At 45.0% G+C, this 24,602-nt stretch overlaps 1 protein-coding gene across 2 annotated transcripts in view; it reads left to right on the plus strand.

Annotated features, from left to right (window-relative positions):
* Positions 1-24,602, plus strand: part of KIFAP3 (kinesin associated protein 3) — a 562,094-nt gene that overhangs the window by 177,749 nt on the left and 359,743 nt on the right. For both annotated transcript variants that reach the window (XM_069737137.1, XM_069737138.1), the window contains exon 7: positions 982-1,106. In XM_069737137.1, coding sequence (XP_069593238.1) covers positions 982-1,106 — 125 coding nt within the window. The remainder of the gene's footprint in view (positions 1-981; positions 1,107-24,602) is intronic.

Here is a 24,602-nt window from a genome sequence, read left to right on the forward strand (position 1 = left end):
GAATTTGGTTTGAAGTAAAAAAAAAAATAAATTTTTTTTTACATATACAAGGGAAGAACTATAGTGACGTTGCGGCAAATTTAGTGCCATTTTTTTTTAAAAATCGCAATTGAAATATAAAATAGACTTTAAAAAGGTGGAAAGACAACAATGTATTGGGTGCAAACTGAAAAAAGCGTAAAACTCACTAGACATAAAAGCAAGCACAAAGGCAATGATGAATTGGGGTGTATGTTTGTGTCTGTCATTATCTCCATGGAAAAAAGCTGCAAAAATCACAGGCAACTTTTCCAAAATTTAAATAAATTGATAACGTTTCTTACAAGGTAAAAATAAAAGCTTCACGAAAAGTGTGAAGAAAGCACAAGGATGGTGTAACACACAGTGTTGTTTTGTTTTTAAAATCATTGCTGCTTTTAATGCAGCTATTGGCGCCAAAGCCATTAGTGGTCCTTCATTTATAGGTTCTATTCCCTCTGAGTCCACTTCTGGCTTTGGCTTATATTACTGAAGCAAAAAACTGAAGTGGCACTTAAAAAATGCAATGAATAGGAAACTACCCATAATCTTCTTTTACACGCTCATTTTCAGAATAAACACATGTATAAAAATCAAAAAATACAAAACAAAATTGGTGGGAAAAAAAGTATTTATGGTCCTTAGATCTTAAACTGTACGGACATTTAAAGTGAACCACCAAAAGCCATAAGAAATCTTACTGATGGTAAAAAGCTCTAGCTGATGACTTTACAGTCAAGTGTAACTTTGCCAAGTGCAGTACTCAACCTCCGCAAAGATGCAATCTCCATCTTTTCATAGATAATAAAAACTACGGAGATGTGCATGCTGACTTTGCCATTCATAAGGAACTCTGCAGAGCCCTGTTCCCAGGATCATTTGAGGTCCCAGTGGGGTACCCTAGATACCAGAAATGGATGTCGGAATCTTTTATTAAAACTGTTATTTTTGCTCTTTCCACAGTTTTTCTCAGTTTCATGGATTAATAACACATTATAAAATTGGAGCACTTTGCATGAACATTATTGACCATGAGTTAAAGCGCCATGAACTATGGCAAGAAGAATTGGCCAAGAAGAAGAAGGCTAATATCCTTTTAAAATATATCAAATGTCTACTGAGATATGCATGTTTTGTTGCATGTTTTGTAGTTTGGCAACCTATTTCCTTGTTACTTAAAGAGAACCTGTCAGGACAATTTTGTAGTTTACAATATAGACATGTATGTAATGGCATTATGATACTGCTTACAGTGATAACTTTGGTGAAGAAAACCACTTTGTGTTTCTTTTTTAATCTACATTTGAAGTTTTCTTCTAATGATATTTTGGTGCACAGGGGCTGGACTGTACACTGGGTCTTCTCCGCCCTGTGATTTCCCTGTTTGAATCTCAGTAGTGACCTGCCTGTCATTCATAAACTGGAGGCAGGCAAAGGGGCCTGGAATAACAGACTGGAGAAAGGTGGAGGGGCTGGGAATCACAGACTGGAGTCAGGTCGAGGGGCCGGCAATAACAGACTGGAGGTGGATGGAGGGTCTGAGAATCACAGATTGGAGGTGGGCAGGAATCAAAATCTGGAGGTTGGTGGAGGGGCCGAGAATCACAGACTGGAGACGGTTGGAGGGGCTGAGAATCACAAACTGGATGTGGGTTCCGGGGTCTGGGAATCACAGACTAGAAGTGGGCGGAGGGGCCGGGTATCACAGACTGAAGGCAGATGGCGGGTCCGGGAATAACAGACCCGAGCGGAAGGGCTGGGAATCACAGACAGGAGCGGAGGGCCTGGGAGTCACAGACTGGAGTGGAGGGGCCAACTTGATTAGTAGAAAACTTCAAATGCTGATTACAGAAGAACAACAAAGCAGATTTCTTCACACCAGAGGCATCAATGTAATCAGTATTACAAAGAGATTCCAGCCAGGTTTTTACTTTACATTACCAAATTGTGCTGACAGGTTCTGTTTACCAGTCCACATATTCCACCTTCTCAAGACTTAAGTGAAGCGTGTTATTAGAGGTTGGCCTTTTACTTAAAGGGTGTATCCTTTAAAAAATTGTACTTAAGCATTATAAAGAAAAAAAAATTACTTAAGCATTAACAGGCAGGTAATTGTAGGTCTTTTATTAAATAAAAAATACTTTCACGTGACACTAACTATGATACATTACAAATAAAACACAACATAACAAAACATAAGAACAAAGCTCCAATCAGACGACAACAAACGACAAAAAATCACAAAGAAATAAATCAGAAATGGAACCAAAATGGAGAAAGTTCATGACCTGCAAATCAGGGACAAGAACGAAAAATTCCAATAAAATAAAGACAGCAAAACTAAAAGACAACAAACAAAATACTCATAACTTACATAAATACTGTAAAAATTATAAATAATAAATAGTATAAAATCAGGTAAAATTCCCGTCCCAGCTTCATTCATACTACTATATACAACCCCAACTACATTCACACCGTCCTGTATACAATATATACACTATAAACATATTACACTAAACCGATTTATACAACATCGCAAACACAACAAAACCCTACTGGTCCCACTGCCTTAGGCTACTTTCACACTTCCGTCGTCTGGCGGCCGTCACAATGCGTCGGCGCGACGTTTGGAAGGATCAATCAAAAATAGTGAAAAACGGATGCAACGCATCCAGTATTTTGACGGATCCGCTCGACGGTTCCGTCGAAAAACTGGATCCGTTGCGTCCGTTTTTACCATCCATTTCATCCGTTCTTTTTGACGGATCCGTTTTCCATGCCTAAAAATAGGAGTCTCCCAAATGTGATTGGCTACTGGAAGATAGGGAAAACTATATATTGACTGTTTTTACAGCCCATCTTTGACAGGGTTTAGAGAAAGTGGCAGAGATGGAAGGAGGGCTTGTGAGGATTGTGAACGTAGTTACTGATGTTATTTTTGAGACCAATCGGCTGGATATAATAGTTCGGGAGAAGGAGGCAGCAGCAAGACGGAGGATTCTTCAACAGCGACGCCTATGGATACATCCCATAAACGCCCAGCGAATGACCCGGGGCGTGTATTGAACTCTCTACATGGAGTTGCAGCAGAACCCGGATACATTTTTTAATTATGTTCGGATGAGGCAGGAACACTTCGATGTTTTGTTGGAACTAGTTGGGGATGTCATCCGAAGGCAGGACACACAAATGAGGTTTTCCATCTCACCGACGGAGTGGCTGATGGTGACACTGCGGTAAGCCTACTTGTTAGGGTTTTTTTTATCATTGTTCATATTTAATGCCATGTAAACATGTTTTAACCTATGGAAAACCACATTAGCAGTGAACATGCTGCAGAAAAAACTGCGCTGAAACACTGCGTTGCATTTTCTGCATCATGTCAATTATTTTATTGTTTGTGCCCATTCTACAGTGTTTAACACTTGCTCCATAATAGGAATGCACAGATGTAAAAATGCTGTTTTAAATGTGCACTAAAACAGAGCAAAAACGTCCGCAGTGCAGTTTATCAAAACTTAAAAAAAAAAATGTAATATTTGTGTAAATTGCTTCAAAATGTAATGTTGGTATTTGCAATTTTTACTAACATTTTTCTTTGTTTTTCACAGCTTCCTTGCTACAGGAGAATCCCTTACTTCATTGCATTACCAGTTCCGCCTTTGAATATCAACAATTTCAGGGATTGTGAAAGTGACCTGCCGCGCAATATGGGATACCTTGCACCAGGAATACATTCCAAAGCCAACTATGGACATCTGGCTGCAGAGTGTGGAAAATTTTGAGAAACTGTGCCATTTCCCAAATTGCTTGGGTGCCGTAGATTGCAAACACATCCGGATTGCAAAACCAGCAGGATCTGGCTCAGAGCACTTTAACTACAAGTAGTACTTTTCAATGGTACTCATGGCCATAGAAGATGCCAACTGTAAATTTATGGCTGTGAACATTGGAGCCTATGGCTCACAAGTCTTCAAAACTTCTCCGATGGGCTGTTGTCTGTATGGAGACAGCTATGATTTTCCACCACCAAGACCACTACTGGGAACAACTGAACCACCTATCCCATTTGTCTGTGTTGGTGATGAGGCATTCCAGCTGTCACCACACCTACTAAAACCATATTCAAACAGAGATTTGACCCGAACCAAAAGAGTTTTTAATTACTGCTTAACTAGAGCCAGATGAGTGGTGGAGTGCGCGTTTGGCATTTTAACCGCAAAGTGTCGAGTGCTGCTAACTGCCATAAGACTGCACACAGAGACTGTGGATGAGGTTGTCAAGGCCTGTGTGGTGCTGCATAACGATGTTCTTTCCAAGGAGCCAGTTTCCATGGATGATCAGGACTCTGAGACAACCTTGTGGGATTACCAAAGCAGCTCTGTTCGCTCCGCAGGTTCTGTTTCCAGAATGAGGGACCACTTTGCAGAGTATTTTGTGTCACCTGTAGGCAGGGTTTCATCGCAAGACAACATAGTGTGAGATCTTTCTTTCATGTCTCTGTGATTTATGTTTCTGTACATAAAATCTGTTATGATTTTATTGACACCAAGTTTTATTAATTAGTTCCCTAAAGTTTGGTATGTTTTGTAATAAACCAAATATGTTATACCTTTTAATGTGTGGTGTGTAATTTTTTTTCACCTTTTTTTTGTTAGCATACTTAAATGAAGCATGTTTTTAAACCAAACAAATTTTTATTTAACATATTTTTGTCATTTTTTTTTTCAAACCTTTTGTCATACCATATTTTGTTTTTAGCCTTTTTGTGGTAAACAAATTTAAACCTTTTTTGGGTATAAAATATATATTTCTTATTAACAAACCGTTTTAAGCTAATAACATTTTTACAAAAGGTAATACATTTTTACAAGTCTGTAAAGTGTGGGGTGGAGATACTAGCGGAGGGGCTGGAAGGTTGGACCACGTCAATAGTGAGGGAAAGCCTACTGGGTTGGGGTGTAGTGGAACGGGGAGAACAGGAGGCTGAGCGGGGGGGTGGTGGTGTTGGGGTAGGTGGAATACTAAACGGGGAAGGAAAACTTGACAAGGAAGAAAACATTGGGGAGGACATTGGGATTTGAGACCGGGATGGGAATTGGATATTGGGACTGGGTTGGGAATTTGATTTGGAATTGGGCTTGGGTTGGGAATTGGGCCTGGGTTGGAAAAGCGGTTTGGAAAGGGTTGTTAGTAGAGACAGTGGCTTTGTGGGGAGGTGTTGGAGTTGTTTGGGCTTGAGTGATGACCTGCACTAGAGCCGCATGGCAGCCTTGCATTAGCTGCATCCGCTGGTCAAGAGTAAGCTTTTCCATGCTCCTGAGCATTGATTGGGAAAAAGGTTGTTTGGAGATTGACTTGCATCTGAATACAGCCTATCCAAGCGACTGCTGTGTTCACTCATGCATGTTTGCAGCATGTTGAACCCAGCAGTCACTTGCTCTCATAAAATTTTGAAAGAGCTTTGGAAGGCTGCATTCAGATGCAAGAACTCAGGAGCATAACTCCTTTCCTGACCCCTGGGTCGCTGCCGCCCAGAAGCTAATGGTGTTCTAGAGGTGGCAGGATCAGAGGGGTGGGGTAAAGGAAACGCTAACTCGTCACCAGCAGCTTCAAGTAACGAAGGCTGCGATGATGCTCCAGCGCAGGCGGATGTTGATGTGGATGGGGCCGAGGTATCGGAAGTGAGTGAAGGGCCAGACCAGGGGTCAGAGGGGTGGGGTCTACTGACGTGGCCCACAGTGGCGGACTCCTGAGAGATCGCTCCAGAGGGGTCCAAGGTAGATGCAGGCTCCTGGTGGCTACAGAAGGTGTTGTGAAATAGAAAAAAAATTAATATATTGATAGGAAAAAGCCCTGCCTGAAACAAAAAAAGTTAGGTAAACACGTTGAAAATTCAATGGGCTATTGAATTTTTACCTTCTTCTCAACATCGTTTCCCGGAGGAAGGACAGGGCATGGCTATACTTATATCGAGGCCTTCTACATCCTGCTGAGCCACTTGGGGCCTGCATCTCCTGGTTAAACTCCCTCTTGAAGCGATCCCTGAGTGACCGCCACCGCTTCATAACCCTTTCACCTGTAAGAATGAAATTTAAAAAAAAATTAATTACAACACATTCCTTTCAGCTCAAGACATTACTGAAATGTGACTACTTACGTTCTTGAGTCTGCAGCCTAGGCTCAAGGTCCTCCCACTTCGGCAAAAGGTTTTCGCATACTTCCTCCCTAGAGCCGACGGGTCACAAACAGATCTGCATGCCTGCGGTCAGCCATGTTCCACAGCGGCTCCCGCTCGCGGACCTCCTCGATGAGGGGATCAACATCGAGTCCGCCGTCCTCACCATCTGAGTTGGGAGCACGCTGTGAAGACTGTGAAAATACAAAAAAAAAACTAAATTAGTACACTAAAACACAAAACTACGAAGAGAAAAAAGAAAAAAAAAACTCACTGCTGGCTGACCGCTGCGGCGATGACTACGCCAACTCTGGGAGCGTCTGGGAGGACCTTCATGGCATTGGCCAGAATGTGCAAAAGACTTAAAAAAAAGGAAAAATATTTATGTTTGATGTAGGCATATGCTGTATGTGTATTGTAATGTATAATGATCTGTTTTGTGCTGGGTGCACTGAGATGTGTGAAGAAACTGTTTCGCCACAACTTACACTCGGCGCGCCCGCTCCTGGCATTTCTCCACCCTCTCCTTCTGAGAGGCCTTCGGCTGCTTCAGCTTCCTGTGAAAACATAATGCATATAGCGTTTAACAGAAATTTTAACTAGAACACCAAAAAAAAAAAAAAAATTAAATTACCGCAATACGCTGACGCTGTGGAGGAGGGCTCCCATAAGAAGACATTTTTCAGTGGTCCCTGCTGGATCTGTAAGTATAAAGACACTTGTAATCTACTATACACATTGAATTTGAAGCTTTGTGATCTTCAATACTTACATCAGGAAAGTGGCTTGCTGGCTTGGGGCCTGCTGGCTTGGTCCCAGTTGGCTGTGGTCCCTGGTGGATCTGTAAGTATAAAGACACTTGTAAGCTACTATACACATTGAATTTGAAGCTTTGTGGTCTTTAATACTTACATCAGGAAAGTGGCTTGCTGGCTTGGTCCAAGTTGGCTGTGGTCCCTATTGGATCTGTAAGTATAAAGACACTTGTAAGCTACTATACACATTGAATTTGAAGCTTTGTGGTCTTTAATACTTACATCAGGAAAGTGGCTTGCTGGCTTGGGGCCTCCTGGCTTGATCCAAGTTGGCTGTGGTCCCTGGTGGATCTGTAAGTATAAAGATACTTGTAAGCTACTATACACATTGAATTTGAAGCTTTGTGGTCTTTAATACTTACATCAGGAAAGTGGCTTGCTGGCTTGGGGCCTCCTGGCTTGATCCAAGTTGGCTGTGGTCCCTGGTGGATCTGTAAGTATAAAGATACTTGTAAGCTACTATACACATTGAATTTGAAGCTTTGTGGTCTTTAATACTTACATCAGGAAAGTGGCTTGCTGGCTTGGTCCAAGTTGGCTGTGGTCCCTGGTGGATCTGTAAGTATAAAGACACTTGTAAGCTACTATACACATTGAATTTGAAGCTTTGTGGTCTTTAATACTTACATCAGGAAAGTGGCTTGCTGGCTTGGGGCCTCCTGTTGTGAATTCTGTGGCTGAATTCACTTCTGTGGTCACAAGTGGTATTGCAGTCTCTGGGCTTCCTCCCTCAGGTGTTTTGGTGAGCTCGTTGGCTGCCTTGCTATTTAGCTCCACCTGAGTCTGTCTTCCTTGCTCCTTGTCAATGTTCCAGTGTTGGATCTGAGCTACTGCATCTTTCCTTGGGCCTGCTGCTCTGCTAGATAAGTGCTTCTAGTTTGTTTTCTGTTTTTTCTGTCCAGCTTGCTATTAACTTTTGCTGGAAGCTCTGAGAAGCAAAGGGGTGCACCGCCGTGCTGTTAGTTCGGCACGGTGGGTCTTTTTGCCCCTTTGCGTGGTTTTCGTTTTAGGGTTTTTTGTAGACTGCATAGTTCTCTTTGCTATCCTCGCTCTGTCTAGAATATCGGGCCTCACTTTGCTGAATCTATTTCATTCCTACGTTTGTCTTTTCATCTTGCTAACAGTCATTATATGTGGGGGGCTGCCTATTCCTTTGGGGTATTTCTCTGAGGTAAGTCAGGCTTGTATTTCTATCTTCAGGCTAGTGAGCTCCTCAGGCAGTGCCGAGTTGCATAGGTAGTGATAGGCGCAATCCACTGCTGCTTATAGTTGTGTGAGGATAGATCAGGTACTGCAGTCTACAGAGATTCCACGTCTCAGAGCTCGTCCTATTGTTTTTGGTTATTGCCAGATCTCTGTATGTGCGCTGATTATTGCACGCTGTGTTGCCTGATTGCCAGCCATAACAGTACAAGGAGCCACCCAATGATTCCCAATAGAGGGAAAAAAGAAATCCTGACATCATTTTTTTTTCTTAGCTCTGTCTTCAGTCTTTTTTTTCCCCTAGACATTAGAGTGCTTCAGGATACAGCTGTGGACATGGATATTCAGGCTCTGTGCTCCTCAATGGATAATCTCGTTGTAAATGTACAAAAGATTCAAGATACTATTGATCAGAAATCGATGCTAGAACCAAGAATTCCGATTCCTGATTTGTTTTTTGGTGACAGAACTAAGTTCCTGAGCTTCAGAAATAATTGTAAGCTATTTTTGGCCTTGAAACCTCATTCTTCTGGTAATCCTATTCAACAGGTTTTGATTATTATTTCTTTTTTGCGCGGCGACCCACAGGACTGGGCGTTTTCTCTTGCACCAGGAGATTCTGCATTGAGTAATGTTGATGCATTTTTCCAGGCGCTGGGATTGCTTTACGATGAGCCTAATTCAGTGGATCAGGCTGAGAAAAATCTGCTGGCTTTATGCCAGGGTCAGGATGATGTAGAAGTATATTGTCAGAAATTTAGGAAGTGGTCAGTACTCACTCTGTGGAATGAATCTGCACTAGCGGCTTTGTTCAGAAAGGGTCTCTCTGAAGCTCTTAAGGATGTAATGGTGGGATTTCCTATGCCTGCTGGTTTGAATGAGTCTACGTCCTTGGCCATTCAGATCGGTCGTCGCTTGCGCGAGCGTAAATCTGTGCACCATCTGGCGGTATTGTCTGAGAGTAAACCTGAGCCTATGCAGTGCGACAGGACTATGACTAAAGTAGAACGGCAAGAACACAGACGTCTGAACAGACTGTGTTTCTATTGTGGTGATTCTACTCATGCTATTTCTAATTGTCCTAAACGCACTAGGCGGTTCGATAGCTCTGCCGTTATTGGTACTGTACAGTCAAAATTCCTTTTGTCCATTACCTTAATGTGCTCTTTGTCATCGTATTCTGTCATGGCGTTTGTGGATTCAGGCGCTGCCCTGAATCTGATGGATTTGGATTATGCTAAACGTTGTGGATTTTTCTTGGAGCCTTTGCGGTGTCCTATTCCGTTGAGAGGAATTGATGCTACACCTTTGGCCAAGAATAAGCCTCAGTACTGGGCCCAGCTGACCATGTGCATGGCTCCTGCACATCAGGAAGTTATTCGCTTTCTGGTACTGCATAATTTGCATGATGTGGTCGTGTTGGGGTTGCCATGGCTACAAACCCATAATCCAGTATTGGATTGGAACTCTATGTCGGTAACCAGCTGGGGTTGTCAGGGAGTACATGGTGATGTTCCATTTTTGTCTATTTCGTCATCCATTCCTTCTGACATCCCAGAGTTCTTGTCGGACTTTCAGGATGTATTTGAAGAGTCCAAGTCTGATGCCCTACCTCCGCATAGGAATTGTGATTGTGCTATCGATTTGATTCCTGGTAGTAAATTCCCTAAGGGTCGTTTATTTAATTTGTCCGTACCTGAACACACCGCTATGCGCAGTTATGTGAAGGAGTCCCTGGAGAAGGGACATATTCGCCCATCGTCGTCACCATTGGGAGCAGGGTTCTTTTTTGTAGCCAAGAAGGATGGTTCGCTAAGACCGTGTATTGATTACCGCCTTCTTAATAAGATCACTGTTAAGTTTCAGTATCCCTTGCCATTGATTTCTGACTTGTTTGCTCGGATTAAGGGGGCTAGTTGGTTTACTAAGATTGATCTTCGTGGTGCGTATAATCTGGTGAGAATCAGGCAGGGAGATGAATGGAAAACGGCATTTAATACGCCCGAGGGTCATTTTGAGTATCTGGTGATGCCGTTCGGACTTGCCAATGCTCCATCTGTTTTTCAGTCTTTTATGCATGACATTTTCCGTGAGTATCTGGATAAATTCTTGATTGTTTACTTGGATGACATTTTGATCTTCTCAGATGATTGGGAGTCTCATGTGAAGCAAGTCAGAATGGTTTTCCAGGTACTGCGTGCTAATTCCTTGTTCGTGAAGGGATCAAAGTGTCTCTTCGGTGTGCAGAAAGTTTCATTTTTGGGGTTCATCTTTTCCCCTTCTACTATCGAGATGGATCCGGTTAAGGTTCAGGCCATCCAGGATTGGACCCAGCCGACATCTCTAAAAAGTCTGCAGAAATTCCTGGGCTTTGCTAATTTTTATCGTCGCTTCATCTGTAATTTTTCTAGCATTGCCAGACCATTGACCAATTTGACCAAGAAGGGTGCTGATTTGGTTAATTGGTCTTCTGCTGCCGTGGAAGCTTTTCAGGAGTTGAAGCGTCGTTTTTGCTGTGCCCCTGTGTTGTGTCAACCTGATGTTTCTCTTCCGTTCCAGGTCGAGGTTGATGCTTCTGAGATTGGTGCAGGGGCGGTTTTGTCACAGAGAGGTTCTGGTTGCTCAGTGTTCAAACCATGTGCTTTCTTTTCCAGGAAATTTTCTGCTGCTGAGCGTAATTATGATGTGGGCAACCGAGAGTTGCTGGCCATGAAGTGGGCATTCGAGGAGTGGCGTCATTGGCTTGAGGGTGCTAAGCATCGCGTGGTGGTTTTGACTGATCATAAGAACCTTACTTATCTTGAGTCTGCCAAGCGCTTGAATCCTAGACAGGCCCGTTGGTCATTATTTTTTGCTCGTTTTGATTTTGTGATTTCATACCTTCCGGGCTCTAAAAATGTGAAGGCGGATGCTCTGTCTAGGAGTTTTGTGCCCGACTCTCCGGGGTTATCTGAGCCGGCGAGTATCCTCAAGGAAGGAGTCATTGTGTCTGCCATCTCTCCTGATTTGCGGAGAGTGTTGCAGAAATTTCAGGCTAATAAACCTGATCGTTGTCCGGCCGAGAAACTGTTCGTCCCTGATAGGTGGACTAGTAAAGTTATCTCTGAACTTCATTGTTCGGTGCTGGCCAGTCATCCAGGAATCTTTGGTACCAGGGAGTTGGTTGCTAGATCCTTCTGGTGGCCGTCTCTGTCGCGGGATGTGCGTGCTTTTGTGCAGTCCTGTGGAATTTGTGCTAGGGCTAAGCCCTGCTGTTCACGTGCCAGTGGGTTGCTTTTGCCTTTGCCGGTCCCGAAGAGGCCTTGGACACATATTTCGATGGATTTCATTTCTGACCTTCCCGTTTCTCAAAAGATGTCGGTCATTTGGGTGGTCTGTGATCGCTTTTCTAAAATGGTCCATCTGGTGCCCTTGGTTAAATTGCCTTCCTCCTCTGATTTGGTGCCTTTGTTCTTCCAGCATGTGGTTCGTTTACATGGCATTCCTGAGAATATTGTTTCTGACAGAGGTTCCCAGTTTGTCTCGAGGTTCTGGCGAGCCTTTTGTGGTAGGATGGGCATTGACCTATCTTTCTCCTCGGCCTTCCATCCTCAGACTAATGGCCAGACCGAACGAACCAATCAGACCTTGGAAACATATCTGAGATGTATTGTTTCCGCTGACCAGGATGATTGGGTGTCATTTTTGCCGTTGGCTGAGTTCGCCCTTAATAATCGGGCCAGCTCGGCTACCTTGGTCTCTCCATTTTTCTGCAATTCTGGGTTCCATCCTCGTTTCTCTTCAGGACAGGTTGAGTCTTCGGACTGTCCTGGTGTGGATTCTGTGGTGGACAGGTTGCAGCAGATCTGGACTCAGGTAGTGGACAATTTGACCTTGTCCCAGGAGAAGGCTCAGCTTTTCGCTAATCGCAGACGCCGTGTGGGACCCCGACTTCGTGTTGGGGATCTGGTTTGGTTATCTTCTCGTCATATTCCTATGAAGGTTTCCTCTCCTAAATTTAAACCTCGTTTTATTGGTCCGTATAGGATTTCTGAGATTCTCAATCCGGTGTCTTTTCGTCTGACCCTCCCAGACTCCTTTTCCATACATAATGTATTCCATAGGTCGTTGTTGAGGAGATACGTGGCACCTATGGTTCCATCTGTGGAGCCTCCTGCCCCTGTTTTGGTGGAGGGGGAATTGGAGTATATTGTGGAGAAGATTTTGGATTCTCGTGTCTCTAGACGGAAACTCCAGTATCTGGTCAAATGGAAGGGTTATGCTCAGGAAGATAATTCCTGGGTTTTTGCCTCTGATGTCCATGCCCCAGATCTTGTTCGTGCCTTTCATGTGGCTCATCCTGGTCGGCCTGGGGGTTTTGGTGAGGGTTCGGTGACCCCTCCTCAAGGGGGGGGTACTGTTGTGAATTCTGTGGCTGAATTCACTTCTGTGGTCACAAGTGGTATTGCAGTCTCTGGGCTTCCTCCCTCAGGTGTTTTGGTGAGCTCGTTGGCTGCCTTGCTATTTAGCTCCACCTGAGTCTGTCTTCCTTGCTCCTTGTCAATGTTCCAGTGTTGGATCTGAGCTACTGCATCTTTCCTTGGGCCGGCTGCTCTGCTAGATAAGTGCTTCTAGTTTGTTTTCTGTTTTTTCTGTCCAGCTTGCTATTAACTTTTGCTGGAAACTCTGAGAAGCAAAGGGGTGCACCGCCGTGCTGTTAGTTCGGCACGGTGGGTCTTTTTGCCCCTTTGCGTGGTTTTCGTTTTAGGGTTTTTTGTAGACTGCATAGTTCTCTTTGCTATCCTCGCTCTGTCTAGAATATCGGGCCTCACTTTGCTGAATCTATTTCATTCCTACGTTTGTCTTTTCATCTTGCTAACAGTCATTATATGTGGGGGGCTGCCTATTCCTTTGGGGTATTTCTCTGAGGTAAGTCAGGCTTGTATTTCTATCTTCAGGCTAGTCAGCTCCTCAGGCAGTGCCGAGTTGCATAGGTAGTGATAGGCGCAATCCACTGCTGCTTATAGTTGTGTGAGGATAGATCAGGTACTGCAGTCTACAGAGATTCCACGTCTCAGAGCTCGTCCTATTGTTTTTGGTTATTGCCAGATCTCTGTATGTGCGCTGATTATTGCACGCTGTGTTGCCTGATTGCCAGCCATAACAGCCTCCTGGCTTGATCCAAGTTGGCTGTGGTCCCTGGTGGATCTGTAAGTATAAAGATACTTGTAAGCTACTATACACATTGAATTTGAAGCTTTGTGGTCTTTAATACTTACATCAGGAAAGTGGCTTGCTGGCTTGGGGCCTCCTGGCTTGGTCCAAGTTGGCTGTGGTCCCTGGTGGATCTGTAAGTATAAAGATACTTGTAAGCTACTATACACATTGAATTTGAAGCTTTGTGGTTTTTAATACTTACATCAGGAAAGTGGTTTGCTGGCTTGGTTCAAGTTGGCTGTGGTCCCTGGTGGATCTGTAAGTATAAAGACACTTGTAAGCTACTATACACATTGAATTTGAAGCTTTGTGGTCTTTAATACTTATATCAGGAAAGTGGCTTGCTGGCTTGGGGCCTCCTGGCTTGATCCAAGTTGGCTGTGGTCCCTGGTGGATCTGTAAGTATAAAGATACTTGTAAGCTACTATACACATTGAATTTGAAGCTTTGTGGTCTTTAATACTTACATCAGGAAAGTGGCTTGCTGGCTTGGGGCCTCCTGGCTTGGTCCAAGTTGGCTGTGGTCCCTGGTGGATCTGTAAGTATAAAGATACTTGTAAGCTACTATACACATTGAATTTGAAGCTTTGTGGTTTTTAATACTTACATCAGGAAAGTGGTTTGCTGGCTTGGTCCAAGTTGGCTGTGGTCCCTGGTGGATCTGTAAGTATAAAGACACTTGTAAGCTACCATACACATTGAATTTGAAGCTTTGTGGTCTTTCATACTTATATCAGGAAAGTGGCTTGCTGGCTTGGGGCCTCCTGGCTTGATCCAAGTTGGCTGTGGTCTCTGGTGGCTCAGTAAGTATAAAGAATTTATAGTTAGACCCACCCCCAAAACTAGGTAATGTTAAAGATTTAATAACCACCCTGCTCAAATGATCTGAGCAATGTTCATGCAGGCCAACAACAAAAGTTTTAAGAAACAAACCCAAAAACAAATATACCCAAGGCACACCAGCCTGAGCTGGATTACCTACTTAAATAATGTGTGCAAGCTGTAAAACAATTTCCCCCCACCCCAAAAAAATAAAATATATACCCTCATGTAAAATTGAAATGCCTAAACACCAGTTGAAAATTTAGTGAACACATATGTGATTTTAAAATATCCCGTTAAAAATTATTTAAAAAATAAAAATTAACCTTTTAAAGATTTTCAATTACCTTTTATCTTAAAAAATAAACCCTCGGCCAACTCAGTATTGCATTTGTGGCCATTTGTACATACACCAGTTTAAAATTTACCTTTCTGAAATGATAATACAGACATTTTTTAATTTTCTTTTTTTTTTTTTTACCATCACAATTAGGAGCTACAATGCTCTTTATTTAAATACAAGTACATTAACTGGGCATGTTTTGAACAATACAATAAAAAAAAATAAAAAAAAAAATTGAAAGAAAAAAACCAAACACACGCACACACGCAAGACACACGCTCACACACTGTAACCACATGCTGCACAGACCACACTACTTGGTAAATACATCATAGTAAAAAAAAAATGCACGCGCACTCACCCAGACGCACGGACGCATGCACGCGCACTCACCCAGACGCACGCACGCATGCACTGAAGCACACAGGCGCACGCACAACACATGCACACACACGAAAGCACACAGGCGCACGCACACACAAAAGCACACAGGCGTACACAAACACACACAGATGCACACATGCACAAAAGCACACAGGCGTACGTAAACACACACAGATGCACACATGCACAAAAGCACACACGTGGACAAAAACACAAAGACGCACACAGACATGCACACACACATGCATGCATACACAGACACACGCAAAAATGGCAGGACTCACACTGTCTGGATGCTGGCTGGCTTCACACTGGCAGGCCTCTGGCTGGACGCAGGCTGGTGCAGATGCTGGCAGGCCTCTGGCTGTATTCAGGTTTTATAGCTGTGGCTCTGGCTGTCTTCTGCCTGTCTTCTAGCCATCTTCTCGCTTCTGTCTCGCAGGAGTCTTGCTGGCACATTTGGGGGTGACGCCCCAGGCCAGGTTTATATAGATTTGGGGCCTGTCTGGCCAATTGGCTACAAATTCCTGATTCTGAGCATGCTCAGTGTAAAAAAATGGATTCTAGGGCTGGATTCCATCATACAACGTGTCACGACGGATCTTGCGTCCATAGGCTTCCATTCTAGTCAACAACATATGCTGCAGGATCTGTCGCGACACGTTTTCCCGACGCAGACAAAAAACGTTACATTGAACGTTTTTTCCAGACGACGGTCCGCCAAAACACGACGGATCCGTTGCACGACGAATGCGACGTGTCGTGATCCGTCGCTAATACAAGTCTATGGGAAAAAAAACGGATCCTGCGGGCACATTTGCAGGATCCGTTTTTTACCCAAAGCCACGCATAGCGACGTATCTGAAAAGACGGAAGTGTGAAAGTAGCCTTACCTTACAGCCACCCCCTTACATCACCACATTCACCCTACACCAAACCTAAATATGATAGTGTACAAAATTAACATATATATATATATATATATATATATATGTATGTATACACAGTACAGTACAGACCAAAAGTTTGGACACACCTCATTTAAAGAATTTTCTGTATTATCATGACTATGAAAATTGTACATTCACACTAAGGGCATCAAAACTATGAATTAACACATGTGGAATTATATACTTAACAAAAAAGTGTGAAACAACTGAAATTATGTCTTATATTTTAGGATCTTAAAAGTAACCACCTTTTGCTTTGATGACTGCTTTGCACACTCTTGGAATTCTCTTGATGAGCTTCAAGAGGTAGTCACCAGGAATGGTCTTCCAACAATCTTGAAGGAGTTCCCAGAGATGCTTAGCACTTGTTGGCCCCTTTGCCTTAACTCTGCGGTCCAGCTAACCCCAAACCATCTCAATTGGGTTCAGGTCTGGTGACAGGAGGCCAGGTCATCTGGTGTAGCACCCCATCACTCTCCTCCTTGGTTAAATAGCCCTTACACAGCCTGGAGGTATGTTTGGGGTCATTGTCCTGATGAAAAATAAATGATGACCCAACTAAACGCAAACCGGATGGAATAGCATGCCGCTGCAAGTTGCTGTGGTAGCCATGCTGGTTCCGTATGCCTTCAATTTTGAATAAATCCCCAACAGTGTTACCAGCAAAGCACCCCCACACCATCACACCTCCTCCTCCATGCTTCACGGTGGGAACCAGGCAAGTAGAGTCCATCCGTTCATCTTTTCTGCGTCTCACAAAGACACGGTGGTTGGAACCAAAGATCTCAAATTTGGACTCATCAGACCAAAGCACAGATTTCCACTGGTCTAATGTCCATTCCTTGTGTTCTTTAGCCCAAACAAGTCTCTTCTGCTTGTTGCCTGTCCTTAGCAGTGGTTTCCTAGCAGCTATTTTACCATGAAGGCCTCCTGCACAAAGTCTCCTCTTATCAGTTGTTGTAGAGATGTGTCTGCTGCTAGAACTCTGCGTGGCATTGACCTGGTCTCTAATCTGAGCTGCTGTTAACCTGCGATTTCTGAGGCTGTTGACTCATATAAACTTATCCTCAGAAGCAGAGGTGACTCTTGGTCTTCTAACATTCTACTCAGTAGGACTATCAGCTGTGTATCAACCAGACTTCTGCACAACACAACTGATGGTCCCAACCACATTTATAAGGCAAGAAATCCCACGTATTAAATCTGACAGGGCACACCTGTGAAGTGAAAACCATTCCCGGTGACTACCTCTTGAAGCTCATCAAGAGAATGCCAAGACTGTGCAAAGCAGTCATCAAAGCAAAAGGTGTCTACTTTGAAGAACCTAGAATATAAGACATGTTTTCAGTTGTTTCACACTTTTTTAAGTATATAATTCCACATGTGTTAATTCATAGTTTTGATGCCTTCATTGTGAATGTACAAATTTCATAGTCATGGAAATACAGAAAAATCTTTAAATGAGAAGGTGTGTCCAAACTTTTGGTCTGTACTGTGTATATATATATATATATATATATATATATATATATATATATATACATACACACATACACACACACACACACACACACACACTAACTATCCCGCCACCCCTGATCCAGCTCTGGCCACGAAGTTCAGGAATTATCCGAGCTGGGATCAGGCCCCAAAGTTTTTCCCCAGGCGGGGCCAGGGCCAGGCCAGATCAGTCCCTTATCACCGCCGTTGAACCCCCCAATATCTCCACCCAGCCTAACTAAGACCCTCTATTATACACAATATATATAATACACTATATACAATATATACATAAACCAACATCTCAGAGCACAACTTACATACTCGCCACCCAAGGCTCAAGTTTGATGCCTGCAAACCTTCTATTCAGGGAACAGAAATACAAAACAAAAATCTAGGGTGTAAAGACATCAGCCCACCACCAGGATATAGGAGCGCTAACTAAGGCACCCCGAAGGAGAAACCCCTCCAGAGATGGGCCGCCCTCTAGGCACCCAGTCTTTCGCACTCCAGAGAACGCACCTTCACCAGGGTACCTAGGATGCTGCTACAAACTTCATCTACACGGAGGATTTTACTCTGCATCGAAACTAAAGCTTGTGCATTCCACGTGAAGTACCTGACCACTGCGCTGACTAAGAATAAAGTGGCTCGGTCCCTTCTCCCGAGGTCTCTGAACGCTCCATAGGCCCACTCGGCATAGGACAGAGTGGTCAGCTGCGGCCAACCAATGGAAGCACCCACCCTATTGTACACCTCTGTATTAAAGGGACAATGAAGCAGGAAGTGCTCCATGCTTTCCAGCATGGTAGCACAAGCCTCATGGGGACAATTCCTGTCCTCGGAGCTCCTGTCCTCATGGGGACAATTCCTGTCCTCGGAGCTCCTGTACTTCAAATTGTCCCTCACATACAATTTACCTTGGAAGCAGCACCAATTCAAGTCCCAATACTTCTTGAAGATCCTGCTAGAATTTAGCAAACTTAACCCAACCTCTAGATCCCGACTTAGGCTGTCCTTGAGGACCAATGGTTTCTGAAAATGCGAAAATAAGACCTGCATGTCGAGGAGTTTCCTCGGGAGGGACCTCACTTCCCACATTCCCAGACACCACCAGCGCATCATTTTCAGAACGGGGTAACATAAGCCAGGAGATGCCTGTGCGGTGTGCGAAGATCCTTCAATCTTCCCCCTGTCTCCCATTCCTGGAAGAAAGTCTGAAACCATCCCTTGCAGGAGAATACCCACGGAGGAGCCCTCTCTTTCCAGAGGTTTGCCACGTTAACTTTCAAAAAGGTGTTCAGTAAGAACACCACGGGGTTCACCATATTCAACCCCCTGTTGTGAAAGGTAATTCAGTACCACAATGGACATAGAGGTCAGAACACATACAGTGACCTGACAATAACCCAAAAACATAGAACGAGCTCTGAGACGTGGGAACTCTGCTGACCGCAATCCCTAATCCTCTCCAACCACAATAGAGGCAGCCGTGGATTGCGCCTAACGCTCCCTATGCAACTCGGCACAGCCTGAGAAACTAGCTAACCTGAAGATAGAAAATAAGCCTACCTTGCCTCAGAGAAATACCCCAAAGGAAAAGGCAGCCCCCACATATAATGACTGTGAGTTAAGATGAAAAGACAAACGTAGAGATGAAATAGATTTAGCAAAGTGAGGCCCGACTTTCTGAACAGAGCGAGGATAGGAAAGGTAACTTTGCGGTCAACACAAAACCCTACAAAAACCACGCAAAGGGGGCAAAAAGACCCTCCGTACCGAACTAACGGCACGGAGGTACACCCTCTGCGTCCCAGAGCTTCCAGCAAGCAGGAAAAAACAAATAGACAAGCTGGACAGAAAAAAACAGCAAACAAAATAGCAAAGCAGAACTTAGCTATGCAGAGCAGCAGGCCACAGGAACGATCCAGGAGGAAACGGGTCCAATACTAGAACATTGACTGGAGGCCAGGATCAAAGCACTAGGTGGAGTTAAATAGAGCAGCACCTAACGACTTCACCACATCACCTGAGGAAGGAAACTCAGAAGCCGCAGTACCACTTTCCTCCACCAACGGAAGCTCACAGAGAGAATCAGCCGAAGTACCACTTGTGACCACAGGAGGGAGCTCTGCCACAGAATTCACAACAACCCCCCTAGTCTCCTCGTGAGGTAAGTGACCTCCCGTTTGACTAGGTTGACTAGGTTTAGTCTATTCCCCCATAACATCTGGAAGAACAGACTGTAGACCCATGTCCAGAGAGGCTCTGGTAAGACACAGACGCTGCCCAGGTAGATTAGGAAGGGGAGCAGGAAAGCTTTGCACAGGTCAACCCTTTCCCTCATGGTCAAAGACCAACCCTTCCATTGGTCCACTCTTTGGGCGACACCTTTGATTCTGCCTTCCCATTTTTTCGTGGGGTAATCACCCTGGCCAAATTCGATGCCTAGGACTTTGGCATGCTCTTGGGGTTCGGGGAGGGTGTCTGGAAGATCAAACGCGGGATCCCCGCCTCCCAGCCAGAGACTCTCACACTTGTCCTGTTTGACCTTGGACCCGGTGCCTCCGCGTAGCTTTCCACTTCTGACATCATCACCATCTCCTCTTGCGAAGAAACAGACGGTGATGTCGTCCGCATAGGCCGCTACCCTCAGGATACCCTCCGGCGCCACCCCGCCCATCCTCACCCCCGCCAACGGTCCACAATCGAACCTTCTAAGGAAGGGATCGATCGCAAATGCGTAAAGCAAAGGGCTAAGAGGGCAGCCCTGGCAGACACCAGAAAGGTTGTCCAATCCACCCATTTACCAGAGGGAAAGTCTCAGCCCCTGCGTACAAGGTCTTAAGCCAGTCCACAAACCTTCCAGGCAGACCATACCTCAAAAGTGTGGACCAGAGGCTTTTGCCTTATCCAGGGTCAGCAAGAACCCCTTCCAAAGGCCCACCTTGCCTTGCTCCACGGCCTCTCGGACACCCAGAACAGCACTGAAAGTGCCACGGCCAGAAATGCAACAGTGCTATGCCTCTGAAAGGAGCTGCAGCGCAAACTTCACCAGCCTGTTGAGGAGTATCTTAGCCAAAACCTTCCTGTCCACTTTGAGAAGTGCTATGGGACGCCAATTCTCAATGCGTGACGGATCCTTACCCTTTAACAAAATGATCAAAGCCAACCTCCTTAATGATCTCGGCAGAGTGCCCGAGGAGAGACAATCATTAAACACCTGAGTCAAGAGGGGGACCAAGGAGTCCCTAAAGGTCCTAAAGAGCTCGGATGTTAAGCCATCCGGACCTGGCAATTTTTTGGGCCGGAGCCCATCAATCGCCAGTCTCACTTCCTCTTCTTTGATCGTTTCTGCCAAACCGCCCAGGGAGAGGTCAGCCCCTGACTCAGGCACAGCTTCAGCCAGGAAAGCAGACAAAAAGGTGGTCAGTAAGAACACCACGGGGTTCACCATATTCAACCCCCTGTTGTGAAAGGTAATTCAGTACCACAATGGACATAGAGGTCAGAACACATACAGTGACCTGACAATAACCCAAAAACATAGAACGAGCTCTGAGACGTGGGAACTCTGCTGACCGCAATCCCTAATCCTCTCCAACCACAATAGAGGCAGCCGTGGATTGCGCCTAACGCTCCCTATGCAACTCGGCACAGCCTGAGAAACTAGCTAACCTGAAGATAGAAAATAAGCCTACCTTGCCTCAGAGAAATACCCCAAAGGAAAAGGCAGCCCCCACATATAATGACTGTGAGTTAAGATGAAAAGACAAACGTAGAGATGAAATAGATTTAGCAAAGTGAGGCCCGACTTTCTGAACAGAGCGAGGATAGGAATGGTAACTTTGCGGTCAACACAAAACCCTACAAAAACCACGCAAAGGGGGCAAAAAGACCCTCCGTACCGAACTAACGGCACGGAGGTACACCCTCTGCGTCCCAGAGCTTCCAGCAAGCAGGAAAAAACAAATAGACAAGCTGGACAGAAAAAAACAGCAAACAAAATAGCAAAGCAGAACTTAGCTATGCAGAGCAGCAGGCCACAGGAACGATCCAGGAGGAAACAGGTCCAATACTAGAACATTGACTGGAGGCCAGGATCAAAGCACTAGGTGGAGTTAAATAGAGCAGCACCTAACGACTTCACCACATCACCTGAGGAAGGAAACTCAGAAGCCGCAGTACCACTTTCCTCCACCAACGGAAGCTCACAGAGAGAATCAGCCGAAGTACCACTTGTGACCACAGGAGGGAGCTCTGCCACAGAATTCACAACAACCCCCCTAGTCTCCTCGTGAGGTAAGTGACCTCCCGTTTGACTAGGTTTAGTCTATTCCCCCATAACATCTGGAAGAACAGACTGTAGACCCGTGTCCAGAGAGGCTCTGGTAAGACACAGACGCTGCCCAGGTAGATTAGGAAGGGGAGCAGGAAAGCTTTGCACAGGTCAACCCTTTCCCTCATGGTCAAAGACCAACCCTTCCATTGGTCCACTCTTTGGGCGACACCTTTGATTCTGCCTTCCCATTTTTTCGTGGGGTAATCACCCTGGCCAAATTCGATGCCTAGGACTTTGGCATGCTCTTGGGGTTCGGGGAGGGTGTCTGGAAGATCAAACGCGGGATCCCCGCCTCCCAGCCAGAGACTCTCACACTTGTCCTGTTTGACCTTGGACCCGGTGCCTCCGCGTAGCTTTCCACTTCTGACATCATCACCATCTCCTCTTGCGAAGAAACAGACGGTGATGTCGTCCGCATAGGCCGCTACCCTCAGGATACCCTCCGGCGCCACCCCGCCCATCCTCACCCCCGCCAACGGTCCACAATCGAACCTTCTAAGGAAGAAATCGATCGCAAATGCTTAAAGCAAAGGGCTAAGAGGGCAGCCCTGGCAGACACCAGAAAGGTTGTCCAATCCACCCATTTACCAGAGGGAAAGTCTCAGCCCCTGCGTACAAGGTCTTAAGCCAGTCCACAAACCTTCCAGGCAGACCATACCTCAAAAGTGTGGACCAGAGGCTTTTGCCTTATCCAGGGTCAGCAAGAACCCCTTCCAAAGGCCCACCTTGCCTTGCTCCACGGCCTCTCGGACACCCAGAACAGCACTGAAAGTGCCACGGCCAGAAACGCAACAGTGCTATGCCTCTGAAAGGAGCTGCAGCGCAAACTTCACCAGCTTGTTGAGGAGTATCTTAGCCAAAACCTTCCTGTCCACTTTGAGAAGTGCTATGGGACGCCAATTCTCAATGCGTGACGGATCCTTACCCTTTGACAAAATGATCAAAGCCAACCTCCTTAATGATCTCAGCAGAGTGCCCGAGGAGAGACAATCATTAAACACCTGAGTCAAGAGGGGGACCAAGGAGTCCCTAAAGGTCCTAAAGAGCTCGGATGTTAAGCCATCCGGACCTGGCAATTTTTTGGGCCGGAGCCCATCAATCGCCAGTCTCACTTACTCTTCTTTGATCGTTTCTGCCAAACCGCCCAGGGAGAGGTCAGCCCCTGACTCAGGCACAGCTTCAGCCAGGAAAGCAGACATCCTGTCACGATCCAGTTCCTTCAACAGGCAGGTAATTGTAACTTACCTGGCTGTTGTGCACTGCACCCTTCTTCCCCGGCTGTTATAGACTGACCTGGGTTGGAGTAGTGGTATTGCAACCGCTGGGTGCAGCACTAGCAGGTAGTGTAGTTAGGAATAGCCAAGGAGTTGGTATACGTGAGGAGCAGTGTAGTTTAAAGGAGCAACGCGTAGCATAGTCAGATATAGCCAAGGAGTTGGCACACAGGGGCAACAATGTAGTTTAATGATGCAGGTGAAAGGAAGCTTGACTAGAGGCTGTAAGCTCAATAATCTCTCAAGAAAGGGAGTGCAGTGCCAGGTTTACATAGGGAGTTAAATCAGGGTGGTGCCAGTCAGAAACAACACAGGTACAAGTATCTGGGCTAGCATGGAACTGTCTAGTGCAGTGGTCCCAAACTCCAGGCCTCGAGGGCCGCCAACAGTGCAGGTTTTCAGGATTTCTTTAGTATTGCACAGGGGTTGGAATCATCACCTGTGCAGATGATCACATTACCACCGATGCAATACTAAAGAAATCCTGAAAACCTGCACTGTTGGCGGCCCTCCAGGCCTGGAGTTGGGGACCACTGGTCTAGTGAGCTGAATAGCTCAGAGGGAACAGCTGCTGCCTGGTGCACAGGAGCCGCTGGGTTCAAGTCCTGATAGTACTACCCTCCATCCAGGATGGCCCCTGAAGATCTCAGGCTCTGGCTTCTCTGGGTGTCTCTGATAAAAAGCTCTTGTAAGCCTGGGTGCGTGAACTTTGCCCTTTGGCTCCCATGAATTATCTTCTGGTCCGTAACACCTTCATTGCACCATGTATTGTGGTCTTCCTCTAAATCTTCTAGAATCCAGAATTTTATCCACAATGTACTCTTCTTCACCATGGACTTTTTCTGGATACATGGAACACAGGGTGAATTTTAAGGCTGTGATGAAGTCTTAAACTGAAAGCAACTTGGTTTATTTGTGCAGAAATTTGAAAAGGTGCTATGAATTTTTGAACCAATTTAGAAGACATTATGTTCGTTTTCAGATTTTTTTTTGTGGAAAGCCAAACCTTGTCATCAACCTGAAGGGTAGGAAGGGTTTTGCGATGTTTTTCTGCTGTTTCTTTGTGATCTTGGGCCTTTTGTAACATCTCTGTTCTTTTTGAGCTCTCTGTTAATTCTGCGGTTTGTTCAGCGGTAGGCATCCCTTTAGTTGGAATAAAATAGTCCATCTTTGTGAGCCAATCCACCACAAGAAGAACAGTCATTTCTTTAGATAGAGTTCATTAAGAACAGTCACCAGATGATTGGCCCCTTCCAAAAAATGTCTTTATTCAGAAAAGGAGACTTTAAAAGCTAAAAGCTTTTTTTATTTCCAATGTCCTAGTTCTTTTCTTTTCTGCATAGGACATGGTATTAGAAAGCAATGCGCATGGATGAAGCAGCATTTTGTCTCAAACTCACTGTCATAAAACTGCTCCCACAGAGTCTGATGCGTCTACTTTGACAACAAACGATAGTTCAGGATTTGGATGGACATAGTAACATTTGTTCATCCAGTTCAGTCTATATTCCGTAAAAAACCCCAGATCTACGTCCTTCTAAAGTACCTAATAACTGTAAGATACAATATTGTTA

Source organism: Ranitomeya imitator, chromosome 8 (assembly GCF_032444005.1).
Source record: "Ranitomeya imitator isolate aRanImi1 chromosome 8, aRanImi1.pri, whole genome shotgun sequence".
Lineage (NCBI taxonomy): Eukaryota > Metazoa > Chordata > Amphibia > Anura > Dendrobatidae > Ranitomeya > Ranitomeya imitator.